At 34.4% G+C, this 26796-nt stretch overlaps 1 protein-coding gene across 3 annotated transcripts in view; it reads right to left on the bottom strand.

Annotated features, from left to right (window-relative positions):
* Vti1a (vesicle transport through interaction with t-SNAREs 1A) overlaps nt 1-26796 on the bottom strand; it is a 348099-nt gene that overhangs the window by 259787 nt on the left and 61516 nt on the right. For all 3 annotated transcript variants that reach the window (XM_071610911.1, XM_027930092.3, XM_027930093.3), the window contains exons 4-5: nt 22515-22592; nt 11384-11468 (exon numbers count right to left, since the gene is read on the bottom strand). In XM_071610911.1, coding sequence (XP_071467012.1) covers nt 11384-11468; nt 22515-22592 — 163 coding nt within the window. The remainder of the gene's footprint in view (nt 1-11383; nt 11469-22514; nt 22593-26796) is intronic.

Here is a 26796-nt window from a genome sequence, read left to right on the forward strand (position 1 = left end):
ACCTTATATTCTAATTGCCTAGGACAATGACAGGATTTGTTCCTTCCTTAATGACACAAAATCTACTTTCCCTAACAGGTGGGTTGATTTCTCCTCCATCTTACTTCCTCATGCAAATTTTGCTAATAATAATAAGGCAGCATTTTTTGTACTATATCAAAGATGAACTGCTGCCCAGTCCAAGTCTAATGAATGCAATTTGAATTTCTTAGGGCTTAAAAGTTATTTGTTGAATAAATGTTAAGGTTCCACTGTGCTCTATTTAAGTGCCATGCATTGAAAATGGAAATAAAGAAAATTAGCGCCACTGTAAAGGTGTCTTGTGTGAACAAATATCGACCTTTCAACACAGCCCAGTTTCTTAGGCAGTGAAAGCGGCATGGAGAGCCATGGCAGGACTACCCAACAACATGCTTTCTTTTTCCTCCAAAGGGGACAGTTTTAAAAAGCTTTTTTCCTTGTCTGGCTTTAGGGTGGTTTCTTCCTCTCTTTAAATAAATAGATATTTATTTAACTATGACTTAGAGTTTATATCTTAAGATGCAAAAGGGCAACACAGTGCCGTACATGAATGATGGCCCACCACGACAGCCTCTTTGATAATGACTTTACTTGGAAAGACGTCTTCTTCAATAAAAAATTATTTTTTAATGTTAACTTTGTTCTCTTGTGGCAACGTTGGAAAACACTGTAGCCCAACAGGAAATACAGACGAAAGCTTCAAATGTAGAGCACACAAAAAAAAGCCATTTTTAAAGCTCATGCCCATCAAGTTTCCCACTTGATATAAGTCGTACACAAAGTCTTAGTCCAATGCGAACCCATGCTGTGAAAATTCTGAAGCACCCACCTCAGAAAATTCTGTTAAATACATAAACACTGCTGAAAAGAAAACTTCTGGGCACTAGAAGTCAGACTCAAAGGGAAAATAAACCTGATTAAAAAAAAATCCCAAAGAAAGTTATATAAGTACAGTGCAACAAGGTCATAAGCTTAACTGTCCTTCACTGCAATATTTGAAAGTAAATTGGCATTTTAGCCATCTGCTTTGGTCGTCCCTCTTTTTCTCAGCTCACAGAGAGGCAATGGAATAAGGATGGCTTCATGTGTACCTTACAAACCAACTGGAAAAGTGACAGGCATTATGGGGTAAGACACCTTTAAAAATGAGTATAATACTTTTAATGGATTAAAAATGAACCCCATGAATTCCCTTGGACCACCTAAGGAGAGGTTTTCCAAATAAAGTTTAAATGACATCCTTTTCTTACCATTATGGAGCTCACCAATATCTCAGAGAACCTCACAAAGTAAATTTAAGTACAGATTAAATATATTCTTTAAGAGCACCCCAAATGACTACTTCCTCTTTTCTTTCCAGAACAGAATCAGAACTTTTAGAGATAAGACTTTAATAGCTTGTAATTATAAAATAAGTGACAACTACACATTAAAAATGACTTTTTTTTTTCACACAACTGGGCAGACTTAAAAATTTACAGAACATGGTCAAATAATAATTCTTAACATTTAAAAAATACTATTCAAGCAGAGACATCCTTAAAATTCTGAAAACATCCTACTACCCAAAATAATGAACAGAGAAACTTTTGTAGAGGTAATTTTCTGTGTCAAAAATTTTAGGAAATTTCTCCAAAATACCTATGGTTAGATCAAATAGATGGTTAATAGTGACTCAATCATATAAATCCTATTTTCTCCTCCTACATTGAAGAATAACAAAGTGTTGTTATTATTTCTGCAATAATGTGAACATGGCAGATGGCAGTGCCTTTCTGAATTAGGTAAATAAAATTACCTATGCTAATAATCGATCAGTGTTGATGGCCATAACATTCCGTACTTGGATAACCCAGGATTGTGATACTGGACTTGTCTTGCCAAATTTGCACCCTGCATTGCTCAACAGAAGTTTGTTAAATGAGTGAAATGTAATATTTACCTTCTTTCATATCATATTAAACTTCTCTCACCAATATTAGAGAATGGGAAGTTTATTCTTTGCCAACTTACAACAACTCTAAGGGCAAGAAAAACACAATGAATACTTTCTTGGATATATTCTCAAGAGTCTTAAAAATGACTTATTAGTGCATAAAAGGAGGGAAATTCAAACTCTGGTATTTCCTGCAGCAGATGCTGGTTCAGTTTCAAGCTAGCTTACAACTACTAAAATAGTTTTATGCATAAATTTCTATTGTTGTGCACTGTTTTACCCATTAATCCTTTCTGTTGATTCTAGATTTGTATTTTGAATGATTTGTTTTTAATTAAGCTATTACATTGTACCTAACATAGGAAACATTCAAAATATTTCTTAAAGAGGAAAATGAGAGGGGAAAAGAGGAAAAAGAAGAGAAGAAAAAGGCTATAATGAGGAGGAGGCAGGAGAAGACAGTATCAGCATATATGGAGGGAACTCCTGAATGGTAAAGAAAATGACTGACTTTAAGTGTGGTAAATATTTTGTCTCAATAAATATTTCCATTCTATAGTGAATTGACTAAAGAAATAATAATTAAGTGAGTTGAAAAAAAGTATTGAGAAGCAAAAGATAAGACAGTGACAAGGTTGCAGTATTGTGCTCTTATATCCATCATCTCTGCATAGTCTTATGAATGGCTCAGGAAAACTCCATCAGCCAAGACTTTGACACAAAAATAAATGAAGTTATTTTAGTCAGCTTTCTGTCATTTGGACAAAATACCTGAGATCAGCAACTTACACGGAAGAAAGGGGGTTTTGTCATGGTCTCAGTGGTGTTCAGTCCGTGGTTGCTTGGCCCTGTTGCTGTTGGGCCTGTGGCCTGTTAGAACATCAAGGTGGGATTGCCTGGAAAAGAGAGCCGCCCACCTCACAGCAGTCAGGAAGTAGAGAGAGAGATTGGACGTGGTAGGGTCCCCAAATCCCCTTCAAGCGTTTGCCTTCAGGGATCTGACTTCTCTTACTAGGCCCTGCGTCCTGAAGGTTCTACCACCTCTCAATAGTGCCATAGGCTGGAGACTAGGCCTTTAACACAGGAGCCTATGGGGGATGTTCAAGATCAAATTACAGCAGAAGTCACCCCAAATTTTAAAAGTATTTACACAGATTCTTTAAAAACTTCTGAACATGAAGCATAGTTTAAGTTTTAAAAAAATGATAAGTGGATACCACTACTGATTGCTTTTCCTGTGAAAACTCTTAAAAAAAATAGGTACAAAAAAAGTGATGTAAATGAATTACTAAATTCTCACCAAAATGCTATGATTTAAGAATTATTTGTTTTCCAGAAAATACTCCATGTTTCTCTGGCTAACATTATGAGGTAAAATTAATTCAAATTTTGATAAGCAACCATAAGAACAAAAATAATCTGAACATATCATGTAAAACAGGCAAGCAGAAGTATATTCCTAAAATGGAAAAATGTCTAATGCTTAACATTAGATAACTATAACAAAGCACTGAAGTCTTAAAATTAAAGTGAAATTTCTACTTTTACTTTTCAAAAAGAGATAATCTTCACAGAAAAGAAACAGGACACCCAAGGGAACCCTGAGTCAGAGATGTAAAGAATCTCCTCATCAATTCTATAACAAAGTTCACGTAGAAAATGTTTTCCTTTATGCAAGGAACTTATAAAATATACAACACTGGTAATATTCTAATTGAGAAAGTTTATCTTTCCATTTCCCTAATAAAAACAAGTTATTTAAGAAATTGTAATTAATATGGCCTTAAAAAAAAGTAAATAGTGTTAAACATAGGCATAAAATTTGTTTTAACAAAAATAAAGTGGTAAAATGAGTACCATTACTAGGTAGATTACTAACAATTCTAGGTATCATGTCATGACTATTCATATTTTTTCTAAATAAGTAATAAAGCAATTAATACAGTCCCTAAATAAGACCATCATCATATCCAATGTCACAAATATTTAGATTAACAGATACAATATTACATAAATACATATTTATTATTCCATAGGGAGTATAGGTATTAACTGAACCTAGCTAGCTGAATTATTTATTTGTTTGTTTGTTTATTTATTTATTTATGATGGGGATTGAACTCAGAGTTGCTTTTCCACTGAGCTACCTCCCCATATCTTTTTATTTTTTATTTTGAGACAGGGTCTCACTAAGTCAAATTGCGGGGCTTTGCTTAGAACTTGGGATCCTCCTGCCTCAGCCTCCCAAACTGCCAGGATCACAGGCGTGCACCAAGGTGCCTGGCCAACCTGCCTAAATTTTTGTGCATATACTTAAATAAATATATTCACATGTATACGCAACTTGATGAAATGATGTCTGTCCAGTTCACATAAACATAGACTAAGTGCTAAGACTGCAAAGTAAGCATCTCACTCATTTCAATGTGCACATGAATCACACTTGATCCTGTTAAAATGCAGACCTGATTCAGTAGATCTAAAGGGGGACCTATATTGTCCACTTCTAACAAATTCCCAGGGGACACCACTGTTGCTGGTCTTGAACCCCACTCTGAGAAGCAAGAAACTAACCTATTTCTTCTTTAGATGGATATAAAGTTAACCAAAATGACAATGTATGTTTATATTCAGAAGCTTCCTGCAGTTAAGATGGTTAGACAAAAAAAAAATATTTTTGTGAGGCAATTTGCAAAACCCATATATATATAATTTTAGTATGCTTTTCAGAAACTCTAAGAAAAAAGGTATCATTATCAATAATGTATTATCATAAACTTGGTTTCCAACCCATATTTATAATCATAAATGTTCATTACTGCCAGCCTGATGGTTTGGCCACAGTCTATGTGTAAATCCTTCCAAGTACAAAGACTAAAAAGTTTCCATTTGTTTGGGGATATCCTTGAGGAAGAATTTTTTTTTTTTTGGCAACTCTTGCCAATTATTAAAAGAATCAATAATAAATTTTAAACTCCTTGTTCCTGAGGACCTTTTAAAATGCTTATAATCTCTCTTGCATCTTCCCCACCAAATACCTGCATCAGGAATTTCAATTGGCAAAAGGACCCGGACCCAATCTTGGATTATTATAATAAACCTCCTAACCTGTCTTTTTGTTTCCACTTCTGTATCCCTCAACCCGTACAATCCCTTTTCTCCATCATTCAGAAGAGGCCACCTGCCTGCCAAGAGTCCTTCAATGACATCACACTCTTAATAAAATCCAGACTCCCTCCCATGCTTCATCGCTCCACAAACGTGCACACTGATTCTACCCTAACCATGTGTCTCACCTCCTCGCTCCTAACACTCCTGCCATTCTGCTCATCTTTCTGTTGCCTGGAACATCCCAAGAACCTTCTCATTTCAGAGTCCATGTACTTGCTCTGCCTTCATCCTGGAATCATCTGCCCCAGATTTTCTTCCTGATGGCCTCTTTACATTATTCACCACTCAGTTTATACATAGGGCTCTTTTCTGGGGGGGTCCTTCCTGAATAGCTGACCTAAGGAAGCTATACCATCAGTACCCTTTAAGACTCTGCTTTACTTAACCACTACATATAATGGTCTGTATTAATTTTTAAAATGTCTATCTCATCTTGCCCATCCTCTTCCTGCAATATGTAAATTGCCTGAGAACAAAAAACTTACAGTTCTTGTTTACTAGTGTATCCTTAACACATGGCACATGGTTTTTTTTAATAGTTTAACTAAATTATGGAAAAAGAAAATTAATAGATATAAGGACATGATATATTTTGACTACAAGAGATCACTTCAGAAATCTAGATATGTGGAACCCATTCATAGTTTAGTATGGTCTACTGGATAAGAATTAGATGGCCTTATTCCACAGCAGCTGGGGATGGGAGCAGCAGCCTTGTAATCACCAGAGGGAGGGAGGAGGAGATAGTGCTCAGAAACTTCCAAGGCTAAAACACAACTTCATGCTAAACATCAGGCACCACGGTTCCTAGAACATCCAGGGCCAGCACCTCAGGATGTCAGGATGTCCCATACCCACATCAACTCTGCCTTTATGCCCCCTTGTACTACCTCGAAGTTTTCTAAGTGTGGTAAATAGCTTGACCTTTCTGTACTCTGCCCTTCCATCTGTAAAAGGGATGTGCGGAGTATTAAACAGACAATGGGTATGGAGTACCAGGAACAGTGTGGCCCATATTAAGTGTTAAATTTTACCACTGTATTATTTCTCATATAGCCAGTTGTCATCCCACACAGGGTTCTAGGTGAAGGATGGAACACCTCCTCTTCACAACTAAAAGGCGGGCAGAAGTTTAGCAAATGGCCAAATGGGAAGCTAAGGCTAGATGGCTTGCAATATCTCCCAAGAAAAAGATGCCAACATATGAGGCATAGGTGCTCAGAGATGGCAAGAGCAAGGTCTGTAAATGGTACAGATCACAACTCAGGGATCTGAGACTACTAAAATGTAAATAGACTCTCTCAGAGCCCAGAGATGCACTGCCAGGTGAACCAGGACCCACTAGAGTACAGGACAGGATAGTCATGGGGCACTTCAACTCTCTGTTTACATATTGAAAGGAGACAGAACTGCACTTTTGCCCTCACATAATTTCTCTTTCAGCCTATTCTTTTATGAATTATATGATTAGTTTTGTGCCTATTATAATTATGCAGTATTTACTTCACAGGAGAAAAAGAATTGTAAAACAAAGGGCATATGACCCACAGTTTTAAGTACTAACTCCCTATCTCAAATAAAATGGATATCTCAAGACCTGAAAGTCAGACCTGACTACCACTAACTGAAAAAAGAGCCAGTTTTATATTGAAAGATTACAGGACAAGAACTTACAAGAAATGGCACACTGGATCAAGCCAATGGCTCACATAATCAGCAGAGTATTTGGTCTATGATGGTGGCTCCCAAGGCAGCTTTGTTAATGAGCATGATAGGTCTTCATAATGCCAATTTTATGTTGGAATGTCCTTAGCATCAGATCTTTCATATCATGTACTCTTCTAACTGTCCCTCCTTTATTAAATAAAACTGTTCAATTAACTTGTAATGCCATCAATTTTCTGAAATAGAAAGGGATTTATGAAGGAAATTTGATTGATATTAAACTCGATGCATAACTGGGTATAAACTGCACTTAAAAATAATCATGTACTCATTCTGAATGTGTGTTCCACTGCTCAATACCTGTTCTTGAAGAGACAATAACTATTTGTCAAACTCTTAATAAATGTCAACAATGAGCTGGGCATGGTGGCATATGCCCATAATCTCAGGAGGCTAAGGTAGGAAGATGGCAAGTTCAAAGCCAGCCTCAGCAACTTATCAAGGCCCTATCTCAAAATAAAAAATAAAAAGGGCTGGAGATGTGGCTCAGTGGTTAAATGCCACTGGGTTCAATCCTCAGTACAAAAAACAAACAAAAAGACTCAAGAATTTTAGAAGATGAATTTTATCATTTGGTAGGATGATATCAGTGATCAAAATAACATATTCTGTTATCTTCTAGCCTATCCTATTTTCTGTATTACTTCTTTATTTTATTTATTTATATGCGGTGCTGAGAATCAAACCCAGTGCCTCACACATGCTAGGCAAGCACTCTACCACTGAACCACAACCCCAGCTGTATATTACTTTTTTAAAATAAAATTTGTCATGGTTATCAAGTTTTTTAATTGATTTTTTTTTAAAAATAAATGACAGCAGAATGCATTACAATTCTTATTACACATATACAGTACAATTTTTCATATTTCTGGTTGTATATAAAGTATGTTGACACCAATTTGTGTCTTCATACATGTACTTTGGATAATTATGTCCATCACATTCCACCATCCTTGCTAACTCCTTGCCCCCTCCGTTTCCTTCCCACCATGGTTATCAAGTTAATAAATAGAAAAGCTTATATAGATTTTTTTTTTTGTTAAAATCTCTGCCAATTATTTTGAAAAAGTTAATCACTTTGGCTGATAATTTTAAAATGATCAAATTTTTTCAGAGCCCTCTGTACTTTTTAAGAGCAAGGCATGCACAAATACATGAACACACACACATATGACCTTATTTTACTTTATAACTACCTTATGTGGTACACAGAATCTAGTGTCAAGTTTCCATTTTGCAAATATAAGAACAGAGGTTAAGTGATGCACAGAGGTTAAGTGATTTCTCAAAGTCAAGCAGCTGAGGAATGATAGGGTCAGATGATAGGGATTTTCTCTCTCTAATCAGTACAATAATTCTTAGATTTTGTGGTCAAGTAGAATTTCAAAAAGTATCTGAAGAACCCAAAATAGGGTTGCAAACTTAGTTATTTTTCAGGTAGTGTGTGTGTGTGTGTGTGTGTGTGTGTGTGTGTGTATGTAAAAAACTTCTACCTACTATTGCCATCATGTCATAAAACTGTCATTTTTTTTATTATCTACAATAGGAAAAACATAATTCTAGAAAAAAAGTGTTATTCTTAAACTAATAAAATATGCTGTATGGGGAAGTCACTACATTCTAGTTCTTTTCTCATTTGCTGTGGATTAATGAAGATCCACAGTCTAGAACTAGTTCTCAGACAGCTTACAATACCTATAAACTATTTGCCTTTTGTGCTGTATCCATAGTCATATGAGCTCTTCCATGTCTTTTTCTTCTTGTATTTCATTGTCTTTAAGAAAGGTATCGATAAGTGTTAAAAGTTTTCCTTTTGAGGGTCGGGGGTGTTGCTCAGTGGTAGAGTGCTTATTTAACATGAATGATGCCCTGGGTTTGATCCCCAGCCCAAAACATTAAAAGAAAAAAAAAAAAAGAAAGAAAAAGAAAATAAATTAAAAAAGAAGGAAAAAACTTTTTCTTTTGATGAGATTGGGTGTGTACGGCCACAGACAAGCTTTTCCTTTTGAAAGATGCTGCTCTGTACTCTTACTGTAAGAAAGTGATGAGTATCATAAATTTACATATAATCAAAACAGAGCTGTAGCTTGACTAAGCGTGACGAAGGAGAGGGCTGGCAGCAGGTAGTGTGGATGCTACGTGGTACTCCACACAATGCATGGCTTCCACGTTATTTTAATTTAAAAAAAAAATAGGGAAAGTACTTTATCCAAGTCTTCTCACTACTCACTCCACTTTCAAATCTATCCAAGGAAATGAATTAACACAGTGACTCCTATCCAGGCAGAGGCTGTGCCGCATCTGTCCTTACCTCCAAAAGGTCTGCTTCTTACTTCATTCCCAGATTTGGTTTATATTCTACCCCCAATTCCCAAGCCCTATAACAAATAAACTTCTAATCTTATAAAACCTTAAAGTTAATCTACCATTGTACTCTACAAACTGTTGTATTCATACTCTACAAGGAATAATTATCAAATCCCATCCAATCTTACATCTATGATAAATGTGTGGTCTTTTGGTATTTGTAGTCTATGATGACTTCCTTCAGCTTTGGGAAGGAACTGCATGAATAGTATAGTGAAAGAGAAAAAGGATACTCAACTATGTATCCAACCAACCAAATCATGCCCTGTGATCAGTGTCACAACAAGACTACTTCCAGTCCCAAACCCAAACCAGTTCCATGGGGAAAGCAGCTCATCAATGTATGTTTTCGTCAAGGAAGATCCCCTTACTGATTATAATGTTCAACAGAGGATAGTCAAAGAAGTAGACTTTTTCCCCAATACATTAATATATATAATTTTACTCATAACACGAAATTTATTTACATGGGATAATAACTGTACATCACCAAAAGATGGCACAGTAATAATAACATATTTATATATGCATTTTATGACATATAAAACATTTTATGACATATAAAACACTTTATCAAATACCATTATTTCTTAGGAATATTATGAGATGAGTGAGCTGGGGTTGTGGCTCAGTGGCAGAGCACTTGCCTAGCATGTGTGAGGCACTGGGTTCGAGTCTCAGCACCACATATAAATAAACAAATAAATAAAATAAAGGTCCATCAACTAATAAAAATATTTTTAAAAAAGAGAATATTATGAGATGAGCAATGATATTCACATTTCATTGAGAAACTGAGGCTCAGAAAGGTTATGTGATTTGCTCAGGGTCACACAAGCAAGAGAGCTAGAACCTAAGCCTTATCCTTTGACCTCATGTGCAGGCTCTTTCCATTATTTACATCCTTCCCAAGAAGAGTCATCACTAAAGGTGAGCCCCCAAACCAAAAGAACACACAAAGACTGGCTTTTATTCCAGAGCTGTCAATAAGGACTACAAGGACAGCCCCTACTATTAAGTATCTGGGGGAAGTGTGGGTTTCTTCAGTTTTTCTCACCATTAATACGATGCCAGTGCTATTTGTGTACTTCCTGTTCAGTGTCCTAGGATTCATCACATAAACCAACCAATCTGGCTAAGAGACCCATGAACCCAGGGCAAGAAAAACAATGGTCATTCATAAAAGAAATTATTTGAAATCACTTTCATCATACATGTTCTTCCAACATAAACATTTTGGCAACACCAAATTTTTAAATAATTTACAGAAATATTTACGATCACATATTTTTGTGATTTATATGCTGGCAAGAGCTATTGAAAATATACAAAATAGCTTATTATACAGTCTATCGTTCACAAAATAAAATAAAAAAGGGTAGCCAAATAATAAGAAACCCATAATCACTAAGGTGTTCATGGATATTTATTTACCATGTAAAAATACTCATTGCATGAAACATGCATAATTAAAAAACTTGTCTATTTTAAATAAACTAGTCTTAGAAATCAAATTAGGACTATGATTTCTGAAATTAATAATTACTGTTGATTGAAACCAAAAGTTTAAACAGTATTAACTAATTATAATAAGATTATCATGAACATCAGCCTTGCTGCTTACTATAAATGTTTTCTTTCATATCTGATTATAGGCTCTGTTTGTGATTAAAAAAAAAAAAATAGGATCATTAGGAAGCATTTCCAATACCAGGAAAAATAAGCAAAGTAAACTAGGTATCATTATTTCTTTGTCCCAAGTTCACACCATTTAGATTGATTAAAATGTTAATTTTTACATATGTGAATAAAACGTAAAGGAGTAGACAACTGGAGATTGCACGGTGTGCTAGCAATCATTGCGGGTGGGTAAACTGACAACATGTAACTGCATATTAAGACAAATGTAGAATTTAGACAAAGTATTCCATCTCTTTTCAGATGTATACTTTTAAACCTCAGGAACTGTTTTCAGTAGATGTCATGCCTTTTAACTTGAAAAAAGATAAGCGCAAATAAGCTCCCAATTGTCTCCCCAATATGTAAACCACATCTCGGGCTGCTGTCTCTGCTTCTCCTTTGAAGTTTCCCTGAAATGTCATGTGTTGTGAAGACTGCTGTGCATAAGCAAGACAATTTGCTCACTCTCAGAATTCTTACCGGTTTCCACTGCTATTTGGTACCCAGCCTCTAGTCTCCGTGATGACCTTTCCAGCCTCTCTGTGTTATCGAGCAGATGTGCCCTCTGAAAAAGAAAAAGGGGGAAAAATCAGACGGCCGTCTACAATGTTCTTTTTTTGCCTTTTAAAAAAATAATGCTTTTGTATGCCCTAACATTTGCAGGGGGGGGGGCAGTGTGGGAAATGTCACAATCTATTATAGTTAATTTTTGGTAAGTCTTTCATTATAGGAACCACGACAATGGACAAATTTCCAATCAGTCATATATGGACCATCCACTTATTTTGTTTAAAAAGGAGACTCATGTTGAAAGTGGCCACAATGAATCTCATTCCAAAACACTGAGGAATGTTATGAAGACTAGAGTCAACAGGATCTTTTCTGTTTCATCAGAGATGAGACACTTGCACAGATCTATGATCCCAATTTGTTTATTTTTTAATAAAATGCATCATTTCAAAAACCCATTTATTCCTTTGATTCCTGCAGACAGTAATTTTTAAGCAAGAACTTTATTTTTAAAGGACTGCTCCTCAATTTTGGATGTGTAGCAAGATGCATATAGAACAACATATGCTACTAAAACAGAATAGTAAACAGCACTTCTAGTTTGAAGACAACTTGGGGCACCCACCAAGAAACAAGAGACACATGTTTCTCCATTGCACACATGTATAAAACTGTGGGTTTATTCCCAAATATATGGCACTAGATTGAAGGTGAACTTTTCATATAGAGTGCTTTAGACTCTGAACTAAAATGACAATAATTACATGCACCTCTTTTATTTATGATAGGGAAACCAGGAAATTTCTCCCAAATTCTCAGCTTCTAAACTTTCTTTCTACGTTGAAACTGTTATTTCCTTTTTATTTTTTTTAACCATACACTAGATCTATTCAGATTGCCAAAACAGATTTATAAGCTAATGATGGCTGTGAATGAATGAGAATATATACAAGGGACATCAACATACATATGTCTAGACACTTAAGAAATATATGAATATATACCTGTGTATTTGTGTGTGTGTGTTCATTTATACATGTATTTGTATAAATTAGTACTTTCCCCCTCAAATCAGTTTTAGTGTCTGGTCAAAAAGAAAGCAAAAAAATGCAATCACAACTACAACTTTGTGTTGACAGATGTCACTTAAAATCGAAGAAATGCTTTCTAATAATAATAAAAAAGGAGGTGCCACACACATTATCTGAGTGGCTGTCGAGCGAAATGATCTACCTTGCTCTAATGAGCCCCCATGGATCTTGGAGATGCAAGCTGTATTGACATGCACACTTAAGCTAATACACCTAGACCAGTGCCTCCAAGCTCTAGCAGCCAGGGATGCTGACAGAATATCTCGCTTCCATCTTCAAAGAAAGGAAGTGATTAGTATGTTATCATTACCATTCAAAACGTGATTTCCTTATTCCCTCCCGGCATAGGTGACACATCTGAGATGCGGCCAGACGTTAGAGGCAGCTAAAGCCACATCAAAGCTTTCCTTGAAATTTTTTTTGGGGGAAGGGGGGTGGAGAGAATCATTAAAACAATGCATTTAGAACAGACAGATAGGACCTGATGTGAAGGTCAGGAAGCTGCAATAGCAGTCTATAATAATTAATAGAGTCATCTAATATACAGTGCAGAAATTAAGAGAAATATTGCCCCCTCCCACTGCCAAAAAAAAAAAAAAAAGCTAAACTAAATAAATAAAATGGAGGATAGAAGGAAAGCTTCTTACATCATGAAATAACAAGTCACCAAAGGCTGTAATTGAGAAAAAGAAGAGCAAGGGAGCTCTATGTGTTTGGCAGTGACGACTATTTTTAAACAAAATTAAACACTTCCAAAGCTTGTTAAAAATAGCTTTATAACTCCTAATTCTCCCTACATGCAGGTTCTGGGAGTAAGGATTGCTCTTCTCTCCTCTGAATATTGTTTTCTACCTTAACAAAGGATTTAACTTCAAACTGGTGATTCTCTAAAAAAGGTATTAATCAGATTTGTGAAAGCAGATATAAGGTTGAATTTTAATCCAGACTAAGAAAAGAGGAACTTTTTTTGTTCATTTTCAAATTAGATGAAATCCTAAATTAAGAGAAAACACACAGCTACTATAGATTAAAAAACTATAGGTCAATACTGGAAATAGACATTCTTACTTATACGCTAATATATAATGTAGGAAATAAAGCATTTAAATGTAGAATGTGTTTAGGATTCTATATCCATCCTGGGAGCAGAATTTCTCAAAGAACTTTAAGAAATGTATATTTCCAAATAATGGGAGTAACTCTTCTTGGGGAGGGTTCAATTTTATCAGAGTAAATCTGTACTCAGAGGACTATCAGTTTACCAGCTGCTTTCCTGCAGGATCTCACTTGGAGTTTTGGAATCTCTTCACTTAAGTCAAACTAAAACCAAGTTCTTATAACAGCTGTGCTATTTACATTGTTCCCTTAGTTGTACATTGCCCTGGTCGCTGTAAATGAAAGGAAATACACTACAGTGGCAGCTGATGCTTTCAACTTGCCCCCACACTCCATCCCAAACTCATTCTCTCACCCACTTCTTAGCCCTTTTCAAAGCAGGTAAGTGAAGCTGTGCAGGAGCTTCAGACGGAGCTCAACTTGTGTGAGGAGCTGCGCAAAGTGGAGAGCTGGAGAACGCAGGATTCAAATAGCTCGGCACAGCCAACGCCAGATCAGCTCCCTCTATGCTACAGCCCTGCCTCCAAGCATGCCCCGTTCCCAGAAAGAAGCCCAAAAAGAGCATCACAAGGAAGGGATAGGGCATACTTTGCTTCCAAACACAACAAAACATCATATTTTGTAGCAGATGGGTGCCTGTCTTCTTAGCATAGGTGCAAGTAAGAAATCTGGGATAACATTCACTGTACTATTAGAATCCCGACTGGGAGACAATCACTTCTGAGCAAACCATATGCCAATTTAGTGTCATCACCATAGTCTAAGTCTATAAATGTCAGTGCTACATCCATATCAAAGAATCTGTAGAATAATATTTCAGAGTATATTATGCTATTACTTGAACAATCTAATTCTTCTGATTATAATTTTATTATAGAATACAGTTTTTCAAACATGAACTCTATACCATGGCTGATGAAACTGCTGCTGCAGGGACAACAAAAGAAGCCACTAACAATAATATATTTTAAGAGAAATGCAGACTTGATGTTTTTAGCTTTAGGAATTAAGAACTCCAAATACACAGCATTCGAGCTTAACAGAAATAAATCGTCTCTCAAAAATGCTGCTTGTAATAAGACACAAGATTTTATTAATCATATTCATTGCTTAAATTTGGGGGCAAGAGCTTTGTGTAGTTTCTTCATATGGAGGTTTTCAAGTCTATTGGTAGTTCTGTCATCATTTGAAAATTCAGATTCTTTACTTAATCATGAGAATATGCAAATATATACAAATAGATATGCTATCTTGCAGGAAAATAATAATCTTCTACATAATAGTTAATTATATTCCTTTGCTAGATAATCTCCTTTCTTGTAGAAAAAATTAAAAAAAAGCAAGAAAGTTGGTGAGTGTGAGGGTGTATTTTGGGGCATATTTTCCCCCTTCAGTTTATATATCATCATTACTTTTACTAAGAAAGGACAATATTAAGGCAATTTAAATCAGAAGAGCTGTTGAAAACCAGTATCTACAAAATTCCAAGTTAATGTTTGCATCACCCAGAGAATGATGATCTACAAATATAAAGAATTTCTGGGAAAACCTCAATCAATACAGTCAATCTAAACTTGAAAATAATTCAAAGTACACTGATTATTATAAGGAATTAGGCAATTTCGAAATGGCAAAATGGTCCATTATTTTATGTCTTGATACAAAAATAACAAAATTCAATCTAATTAAATAAAAAAATATAACTACCTTTGAAAAAGAATACCAGAGCATATTTGATATGTTTGGCATAACTGAAAAACAAAAACACCAAGAAATAAACAGAATCATTCAGCATTCCTCATTGATATAAGGATAAAATTATTAACATTGCTGCAAATATCTGCTAGTCCACAAAATAATTTGGGGCTGCATTATGAAACCAACTTACAGAAAAATGAGAACTCATTTAGGTACTATTTCCTATAAAAAGGAAAGTGTTTAACAATGACGTGAGCTCTGACTAGTCTTAGGTATCTATGTATACGGACAAGTAGGGCATTTATAACATGTGTGTTTCCCCAAAAGGATAATAGATTCATGGTGTCTTATTTTGAACTTAAGAATTTTGGGTGAGGGAAAGAGATTATGTAAGAACAAAGTTTCAGTAAAGTAAATTAGAATATCAGGAAAAAAAATAAATCATATTAACTTCTCTGAGAAGTTAATAAATAAAGCAAACTTGAAGTTGGAGCCTAAAATAAAATTATACTTGGTGCAAATATATTCCTTTATTATTCTTCCTTTTTTTGGCCTTTAAAATATTAACTTTTCCCCAATGTCAACAATGATTTTTGTAATAAGCACGATTAGGATATAGTAGATTTTTAGAAGATAGTTAGAAGAGAAGATTTTTGGACAACAAAATCAATAGTGTTGCTATGTATAGATTGCCCAAGAAAAATGAATACAAAGATCTACTTCAGATTTAGAAAATCAATTTTATAAGGAAAAGTAGAATTTAAGAAAAAAAAAGGGAAGCTAGAAAGTACTTACCTCTTCACGTAATTTTATCAACTGCAACATGAATGCACAAAAAAAAGATAAAAAGGAAAGAAATGGCAGGAAAGAAAGATCAGTTGTGTGACAGGGTACAGAATTAACATTGACAATTTATCTGTTTACATGTTTAGCATTTAAAAATCACAGACAAACACATTAAAAGAACCTAAACATAGACTACATGCAGAGTTTTTTGAACGAATAAAGATCACTTTCTCACACTGTCACATTAAACAAAGAGAATAGTGTGAAATTCTCTTTTAAAGCACATCTAAGACACCATCATGAAATAAAGGGGAACGACTTCATAGAAGTCTATATTATAAAGAAAGAAAACAAGTTTACTGTTCCTCTCTTCTAAGAATGTACCACTGAAGAGGTTTTGTATATACAAGTTTTCAGGATGTTTCTCTATTTGGAATCTTGACAACTGATTTCAGATTTACCAACAAATGAAAATGATTAATAGTTCATGCTTTGGTTCTAGTAAGGACCTAAAACAACAAACTATGATGTGAATATCATATGTGAACCCACTCTAGTAATAGGATTGTATTTAGAGGTAAAATTATTTTAATTCAGAATAAAGTATGCCAGTATAGATAATACTTATTTAGGACATACATCAGAAAATATTCCACTATCCTAGAACTATTGTATGTATCAGTCAATTTTTAGAATTTCACTTTGCTTAAGAGACTACTGCAATCAAATGGCATGTTTTCATTTTAATTCTTTCTTTCTTTTTTTTCCAATTCTTTTCATCTTGTAAACTGGGCTTTCTTAAAGTAATGAACTCTCTTACTTCATTTGTAAGTGTGGCTTCATTTGTAATGTACTCTGTTTCACTAAAGTATAATAAAAAAAAAACCACCCTTCACTTGTTAGACAATTCTCCTGTGACAACATTTTAATTCTCCTATATAGAACATTTTTCTATCACTTTATAACAGATAAAATTTTACTTAACTTTTTAAAAGCTTGAAAAAAAATATAATTACATGACTGCCTCATTCTCTGTGTGTGTGTGTGTGTGTGTGTGTGTGTGTGTGTTGCTACTCTAAACCACAATATCACTGTATAGTTGAGATGACAACCACAGTTTCTGAAATGAACAGAAACTGATACCTATGTTGTTACAGACTATAAACCACATTCTAGGTCTGAAATTTGCATCCTCAGCAATTCAGGTCTATAACTGATAATTTTTAAACATCTAAATATCTGTAACATCTGTTATAACACTTGACATATGCAGGCCAATAAATTAAACTATTGCTTTGGGAGAAACGTGCTATGAATTGCTCACTATAAGTCTCTTAGTCCAAAAGTATCATGTTTACTATAGCCTGGAATTCTCAATGCTTAATGCTGTTTTTGTCTAGAAATCCAGGCAGGCAACATACATTCCAGCTTATTCTGTTATTTTATTTGTTATAGAAAAAGTATTTCAAGTACTAAAGAATGAAATTTCAAAATTGTTATAACACTTTATAAAGAGGGTAAACGATTTACTATGTAATATCTTACTGTGTATTCAATAAAAATGAAAATTTACTATCATACTTTCAAAATAGACAAGAAGTTGTCATTATTTTTAAATACACTCGTTCTCTCAGCAGCTATCCACTGTGTACCAGTAAAGCATCTCATCATCTCACATGGAAAGTTAAAATTCTTCCACAGAAGAAGGGAAATTTTAAACTAAGACACCTGGCCTATCACATATTGGAATCTTTTTCTTTGCTCCTTGAACATCATAGGAGAAAAAGGCAAACATTAATTCTCAGAAAGGGACGATCTGGGAATTGATCGCACAGCCCTCTTTTCTTTCTGGGGGCACCATTCTTCAGTTGACTATGATACTTAAAGGGCCAAAGTTTAAAACTACTCCTCAGCAATAGAGACCATTTGGGGCATGCCACCCTGCCATAATCAATGAGTGTTTAAAAATGCTACCCATTTGTTTTTTCAATAGGTTCCAAACAAAAAACGTTCTATCTTGTTTGTGCTGCATGGCTGCATTCAGGCTCCACACCGGATTTGTAGCTAAGCTAGGTAATGGGAAGTTTTTTTTTTTTTTTTTTTTTTTTTAAATCTTTTTTTTCAGTTAGGCCGAGAGTTATGCATTCAAGTAAACAAAAGATGGTCTATTTTTGAAAATTAACAACGAACGCACAGGCTAGAGTGTAAGTACTGATTTCGTATTTTATCGAGCTACTAGCTCCATCATAGGCGACATGAAAGTGTGTAATACCGCAATGTTGAGTTATGATAATCAACATCTTTTTGAAACAAAAGATTTTTTTTTCCCTCCAATGCAGAATTTGATACAAGAGGTAATCTGTTCCTTTGTGGGCTGAAAAAATCTGGTTTACGCTGGTTTGAACCAGTGGAATCTCTTGTGGTTAAGCCTTCTGCTGTGACTAAAATCAAACCTGCACTGCAGAGCATGCGAGGGTTCATGCGCGCGCGCCTCTGTGTGTGAGGTGCGTCACGTGACCTCCAGAACTGCCGAATTTTTTTTTTAAAGCTGATAACACGACTGCCGTCTCTGTCCGCATACAGATAACGAATAAATGCTGAACTCTATTAAACGCCCTTTACACATTATCGTGGGTCGAACACACAATTTTCTGAACTTATGATGACAGTCTATTTATTTTGCTATAAACCCTCAGCACGTAACGAACAGATTTGTGCCTGGTAATGATCTGCTCTGCCAGGGCTATATGAAATGATACCGACCTTCTTTAGATCTTGGGAATTAAATTGACCGACTTCACCCCCTGGTATGTAGCTGAAGTTTGACACACTTTATGCACAGCAAGCCCAAATCGGAACTTAAGAGAACCTTGTATTAAAAAATTAAGCAATCATTATCTGCTAAATATTGCTTTACCACAAAAATTTCCTCATGTTTAGAGCTGTCCTACTCTTTATTATATTTTTGAATCTTCTGCTTCGGATTTACTCAAAATTAACAATCAATATAATTTTGCATACGGTAACTGTGAGACTACTAAGTTCAAAACTAGAACTTAGACGTTTTATTTGCCCCATTATCACACTCCACTATGAAAGGCTTTATGGTTTCATTCTATAAATTGTTTTTTGTCCTTTTTTTGGGACAGGTTCTTATGAAAGGAAATCAAGTTAAGAAGTATTTAAGGTGTCTCTCTAAATGTAGCATCACTACATTCAAGAACTCAACTCTCAGGGAAAACAACTGTTGTTATATTAGATGGCAAATAGGATATTTTAAAAAGACACAATGATAATGCTTATGTCAGAAGCCCTTGGAAAGCTGAGAACCCAACAACACTTCAATTCTGTTCCTTTCTTATAAACCAAAAGAGCTATATTTGATTGAATGAAATAAGTGTAGATCAGAAATGAACTGATATGAGCAATTAATCTGGAAATAAGTGAAAGTGTGCATTGTATGAGGGACTTTAAAGATACATTTGAAAATTTGTGAAATGTTGGCATTTCCAATAATGGCAGAAATGTTTATGATATACTTAAGAGTAAATTAACATAATTTATAGTTAATTGGAAGGTTATAATTATATGCTTAAACAGTCAGGGTCTAGGTGCCTAAAACCCTGCATTACAAATAGCCAGAATGAGAAATGATAGCTTCTGCATTCATGTTTGTCCAAATCTTTACAAAGAACTCACTATGTAGGCAGTATGTGTATGATGCATTGAAAAGAACTAGTCAGTATTTCTTTCACCTATTTGCAATCATTGCTATTGCTTCTTATCATATTTTCTGATGTATATATTTTTAAATGACAGATATAACCTAATTTCAATAAACAAATACTTTTTTTTGATACTTTTGTTCCATTTTGTTTATCTCTAAATTTTACTGTATATTGAAAGTTTATCATAAATACATGAACAAGAAGTTCTGAAAATCAATTTGTCAACAATTAAAAGTAAACTTATTTCTAAACAGAAACTATTTTCTTACATAAATTATTGGTAATCACTCCTAGAAAAAAAGCTATCTTCATAGTTTCTGAGATACCAATTTAAAATATTTTTTCTTCAGAAAAAAGCCTCTATTGTGATTATTCAGCCTAAATAAAAACTGGCAAATAGGATATTTTAAAAAGACAGAATGATAATGCTTAAGACGAAGCCCTTGGAAAGAATAAAGTTATTTTCAAGTGACCATACCTAGTAAATGATGCGCTTTACTTTCAGAGATTTTAATTCCTATATTATAACAAAGAGCCACAAAACAAAATTGAATGACTTTATCATATGGAAATTTTCCTACAGTTGCCACAAAATATCCCCAAAGCGTGGTCTCTTTGAACTTTCAAGCCTCATTCAAATCTTAAACTTGAAAGTTCACATAAATAATAATCTATCAGTTATATATCCTCATGGTTATAACTTATCATACTCTATTTATTAAAGTGACAGCTCCTTACAACTAAACTCCAGGTTCTCCAAGCACTTTCAGAATTTGTAAGTTTGACTTATACAAGTCCAGGGGAAATCTCTGCATAATCACTTTAAAGTGACAGAAATTTAATTTGCAAAATCCAGAAAAACATTAACTCAAATGTATTTTTGTGGAATATTTTTCTTTAGGCATAAAAATCATACTTATAAGTATGCAAGGCAAATATTTTAGGCACATAAAACGTCCATTAGGAGAAGTGAACATGCTTTAAAAAAAGGGATTCCTGTCACAGAACTACAACATTCATTACAATGAAGGAGTCTGAGCTAGACAGGAACACCCCCTTCCTTTCTATTTCCTCTACTTTAGGCAGTAGTTTCAAATGAGGGAAAGATCTACAGCTTTTTAAAGAACTGACATGGGAACTATGCGTTCACTTTTTTTTGCAAAAAAGATAATGCTTTTTTGCAGTAGGTAGGAGGAAAGTTACTACTCATTCATTCAAGAGGTATGAGCAATCTAAATCTCACTTTTAAAAAAAGAAGAAAATATTTTTCTCTCATCCTCACATTATTTAATCTATTATGAGTAAAACCCCTTCATCACATCACCCTTTTATGTTTGATGTGCTATTTTTTTCCTTTAGCTATTCTCACATTTCAATCAGGGAAGCTGAAATCCCAAGTCAAATCTGAATGTGTTTACATGTCTGAACTCAAGCTGATACATCCAAATAGTGGAGGAGTTGAGAACTTCACCAAAACAAACATCATCAGCTCAGTGATTCCTCTCCTGTTTTTCTGGTTTTGTGTGTGTGTGTGTGTGTGTGTGTGCGCACGTGCGTGCACAGAGGTGGGAGTGGGGTTTTCCTCACAAAGCAACATCCCTGTTTACAATATTAACATTACAGTAGCTAGGAATATAGTATCAGCAAATATAATCTATTTGAAATGGTAAATACAGTTATGCACTTTTTTATAATGTGTATTGATATGTTGTTTAACTATCTTATTAAAATTTCAGTTTCTCCAGTGAATGATTTATGTTCAGTTTTATTCAGGCAGAGTAGAGATCTTTATCATACTTTCCAAAATAACATTAATAAACACATTCAAGTCTTGCTTGTGAAGTTTCCTGTCATCATTCCGTCTCTAAATCATCTTTACATTCTTTAAATCATCTCTACACTCAAGTTTTGAAACATTTTTAAAAAGTCATATATTATCAATGTAAAATTATGAAGTCTGTAGTATTAACTTAAAGAAAGAAGTAGGACATTAATTAGACTAATGACACTAGAATGTGATCCAATGAGAACTGACAGCCCAAGTTGTAAGGCCCTTTTAAGAAGAAACTATCTTACTTTTTGTCTACACAGATCTTAAAATGCAAAAAAAGACTTATCCTATTATTATTATTATTACTATTATTTGACAGAAGCAAGATAATATTACCATTATCTGGGTATCCAAGTTGGCACTGGTACTTAAAATTTGCATTTTGGTGAATGTATTTTTAAGAAGCTACACAATAGGAGACTGAGCTGCGCTGTTGAATTTTGAAAGCTTACTTTCATTTGTTTTGCTGCAAGTGTTGATTTAATTATACTGCATTATTATCAAAGCTGTATTATGTACTTTTTTATTCCTTTTACATGTGTTTGAGGTGAAGACCTTGGCTTTGTCTGCAAACAGTGTGTTTCAAGTTATTCCTTAAGTACTAAATAATAAAGAAAAGAGAAGAAAAGATTTTTTTAAAGATAGCAGACAGTGATCACAAGGTAAAGGGTTAAATGTAAGATCTCCAAGAAACATTTTGAAGTTGATTAAGACTCCAGCTTTGCATTAAACAGTATCGCTTCCACATGAGTTGCTGCTAATACTGTTAAGGAGCAGCTTGAGAGCCCAGTGTGCCTGTGACCTCCTTCACCCTCCAGCCACCCACCGGGCCTTCCTGATTAGCATTCTACCTGGTTCTCTGAGGAATTCCCATCATCCCCTAGGAGCTCATTCCGTACTTCGTCACTGTAGGCGATCCGTGACCTTTTCTATAAAACAAAACAAAAAGGGAAAGAGGAGAGGAACGTTAGAAAGTAAAGGCTTCGAAGCGTTATGGTATCAAGGCTGATCATCTCAAACCTCGAGAGCCCCCTAATGGAAACCTATCTATTGGCGAAAATCTGCAAACCAAAGTTGCCTAAAGTTCCTGAACTTGAGTAATTTAATGTAAATAAGAAGTTTTTAAAAATGTCAATAATGAAAGAAAACTGCATTGTGCACATATTCTATTAATATTCATAAATGGGTTAGAACTTGTATATCATTCTGTACATCAACAGTCAAATAAGACTACTAAACTGAAAGAAATGGAGCTAAATAGCTGAATATTTATAAACCTTAGATTGTAATTTTAAAAAACTGTATATTGTAGCAGGAAATAGACTGTATAATTTAGAGCTTTTAAAATTCTAATTCTATGATAATAATTATATCTCAAATTTTACTCTGGAATCCCTGGCCTCACACATCTATATTTCTTTCTTTATTGTGATGCTACTAACCAGAAAGAGAAGGATTTTAAAACTTATCCCCTATCCAAATAATAATTTAAATATCTCCAACTTCTCTATAAATTATGGCCTAATGAAAAGGAGTATGTGTGTGTGTACACAGCCTGTGTCTGTCTGGTAAAGCAAATTAAAATTTTCAATCCCAGTAAATAAAGGCTAGCAAGCTATGAGTCAACCTTTCACAATCCCAGTAATAAAGACAAGTGGGCTGAGTCAATGTTTCACGCACTGAAACTTTGTTTTACAAGAAATCTACCTGCACTTGTAAAGTTGGAGCGGCATGTCTGCAAGCAATTAATGAATTATCTAAACGTATATACAATTTGGAAAAGGTAAATGACTCTGAAAATTAGTTGTGAAACTATATATGGTCCTCAGTTCCTACAGCATCTTCACTATTTCAGACCCAAATTCAGATTTACAAGTTACTTTGTAAGCTTTTCTGCTTCTGAACTAAACAAAAATGATCAGTTAGAAAACAGAGTCATCTCTTTCTCACTTGAATCTACACTTTGAGACATAAATTTCTTACCTGTTCAATTGTGGTCTGAAAAAGCATTGTAGTTGAAAAGGACTATCCATAATCCATGAGCAGAAGTCAACAATAAGATTTCCATTACATTTTTAGACTAGTGAATAAGTAACACTGCTTGGCCACATAGAGATCATAACATCATAGACATGAAATCATATCATACTGGAATTTAAAAGGACCTTAGACAAGAACAACCAAAGGACTTTTTCTCAATTTTTCCAAGAATGGCACATAAGAGAGAATTTAGTTCATTACATACTATTTAAGACTGGGGGCTTACAGTTCTAGCAGAGCACAATTAAAAAAGGCTCAGTGGAGTATAAATAAAATAAAAAACCTACAACCCCCCTTTTTAGGGAAAAAAAAAGTTTCATGGAGTTCTAATAGTATGGTCATGATCAAACTGAGACTAGAATTTAGGAGGCCTGTTTAAAAAAAATAAATTGCTCCCTATTCTATTACCCTATGGAAAGACACAAGGGAAAAACAGCACAAGAATTGCAAAATGTTTCAGTATAAAGGAGATGGTGGCATCCCCTTCCTGCCCTGAGTCTCTGCTCCAAGACTATCACAAACATACACCTTTGCACTCACAACAAATATGTAAGGAGGTAAACAAAACTACCACAATATTGTGGGGAGGACAAATTAGAGAAGTTGCCATTAGCCTGAGATCAATAAAGACAACTATATCAGATCTCCTGAAAATTAGGAGTGCCCCAACTCATTCATCTATGAACAAACCTGACATTTTTATCACCACAAGCAGCATATATTAAGGTTGTGTCTCTTATTGTATTTACTGAAATTACTATTAATTAGTTATTTCTATTGACTTTATGCAGAATTGCATTTTAAAATGCTAAGTTACAAGGACAATCTACTTCATGGCTTTAATACAACATTTAGACCAAGCTAAAGCTTTCTTTTGCCCATTTGGAGATCTCCAGTATAGTAGTTTCAAACTAGCTAAGCAAAAGTATTTTATGGCATTAAAGGGAATGAGAACCTTTAAACAGGCTGTGGTATCAGAGCTGCCTTTTTAATTATTCATTTCATCACTATGGGGGACTAAAACATTCCGCAGTATGCAAGAATATCATATGGAGATTGTTTTTGTTTTTTTCCTTTTTTCAACAAAATACCAACAAATTGGCATAGATTGTTCAATTACATTATATCTTATTTTGATTTAATATACTAAAAAAGAGGAAGAAAATTACAAGTGTGTATCCCTTAAATATCTAATCTTGTTTTGGTTAGATTGTACTGCAGAATGTACTGCTTTTGAAAACCAGCAATTAAGAGCATGCATGCTTAGCAAGAGGAGACCTAAGGATTATCTGCAGTTGAGGGGTGGTCCCTATCAATGTCATTCTTTACCACTGGGATGGTAAAAACTGGTCATTTGGATGGCTTTTCTAGATGTAATTAAGCAAATGATATGCTGAGTTTAACAAAGTATTCTCGGACAGGATTGACTTTTCTTAAAGAAAAGACAACTCATTTCAAATAACAAAAATAGTTCTACCCCTTGGAAATGGCACAGTAATGCTAAAATAGAACTCTTTTCACTTGAGTTTTGTCTTATAAAAATAAAACAAATCATTACTTTGTTTTATTAATAATTATATTTTAATGCCCAACATTGGTTATTTTCTTATATTTTCTAATGGTTTAAAATTTTCAGTAAACAGATTGATTGTATGTAATCAGACATAATTTAGCCTGCAAGACCATAACTAAACTAATTGAAAAAAAAGGCAAAATTCCTCTGAATGACAGACTGCTTATTTTAGGAATAATTTTCCTTCAAAACATCAATAAGTTCTGCTATCTTTTATGGAATTAAAAAAAAAAACCTCATGCTACACTTCTGAGTATCTAAATAATATTTTAATTTAGAGGATTCAAAGTTAATGAAACTGAAATCTCTGTTGTATCTTGATAAACTTAACTAAAATATTTTTACTTCATTATCAACAGTATAAAATCTGTACTTTAGCCAAATGCAAGCATGAGAATTTGAGCTGGAAATGTCACACATTCAGCTACAGTTTGAAGGAACCCAATTCATAATGCATTTTATAAATAGTTAATGACTTCTATACATAAGCTAACCAGGCAAATCAAGAAATTGTCAACATTTTTAGTCTTAGTTGTCAGTTCCCACTGTCTACTGGTGCTTTATATGTGGCTCTGGAAAAGACAGAAGCTCTATGCAGTTTGTAATCTACTTCAGTTTCTGGTCTATACCATAAGGGTGAAAAAGCTTCAACTGCCAAATCTCTCTCTCTCTCTCTCTCTCTCTCTCTCTCTCTCTCACACACACACACACACACACACACAGGTGTGCACACACAAAGAGTATTAAATACTAAAACATTTAGGTTTTACTTGTATGCTTATGTAAAGCTTATTCTTTCTGACTTTCATGGTGGACTAGATACAGTTGGTTAGAGAATCTACAGATCATATTGGACAAAACTATGAAAAATTAACCATTGATTGTGACCTAACTCTAAGAAGTTAGATGCACAGTTTCAATGACTATTTTAAACCCATGACAAAAGCGAGTCTGTGGTTATAAAAGCAAGAATTTCAGATTCAAAGAGATTGTCAGTTTTTCACCTCATATATGAATAGGATTTTTGCATACCGATTGGCTGATTTTCTTAAAGTCAAGTTCAAATAGATACACTTTTCAGGTCTGACTGGAAATTTGGCTTGAAATAATCTATCTACTTGACCCAAGCCTTAACATTTCCCAATTGAGCTGAATGTGTTCATGGACAGGCACTGCTAAATTAGAGACAAAATGAATTAACTTAGCTTAAATTAATTAAAACTTGTGACCTGTGGTCCTGTCTCTTGTATGATTCTGTATGTGAAACAGGGTATATATAACCAGAATGAGGATTCTAAAGCCCACCACAAGCAAAAACATAACAATGAAGTTGGTTTATTACTAAAGCGTATATGAGAATTTAATTTCCATGGCGTGCACATGGCAAAGCAATTGCTTAAATTGCCTCACCTGGGAATTTAATACAATGTTATCATCAGACCAGCCACATTGTAAATAGATTTATAATGCTTTCCATGTGCTGTTCTCTGTTGCATATGAATTAAGTAATGATCTGGTAT

This window comes from Marmota flaviventris, chromosome 4 (genome assembly GCF_047511675.1).
Source record: "Marmota flaviventris isolate mMarFla1 chromosome 4, mMarFla1.hap1, whole genome shotgun sequence".
Taxonomy (NCBI): Eukaryota; Metazoa; Chordata; class Mammalia; order Rodentia; family Sciuridae; genus Marmota; species Marmota flaviventris.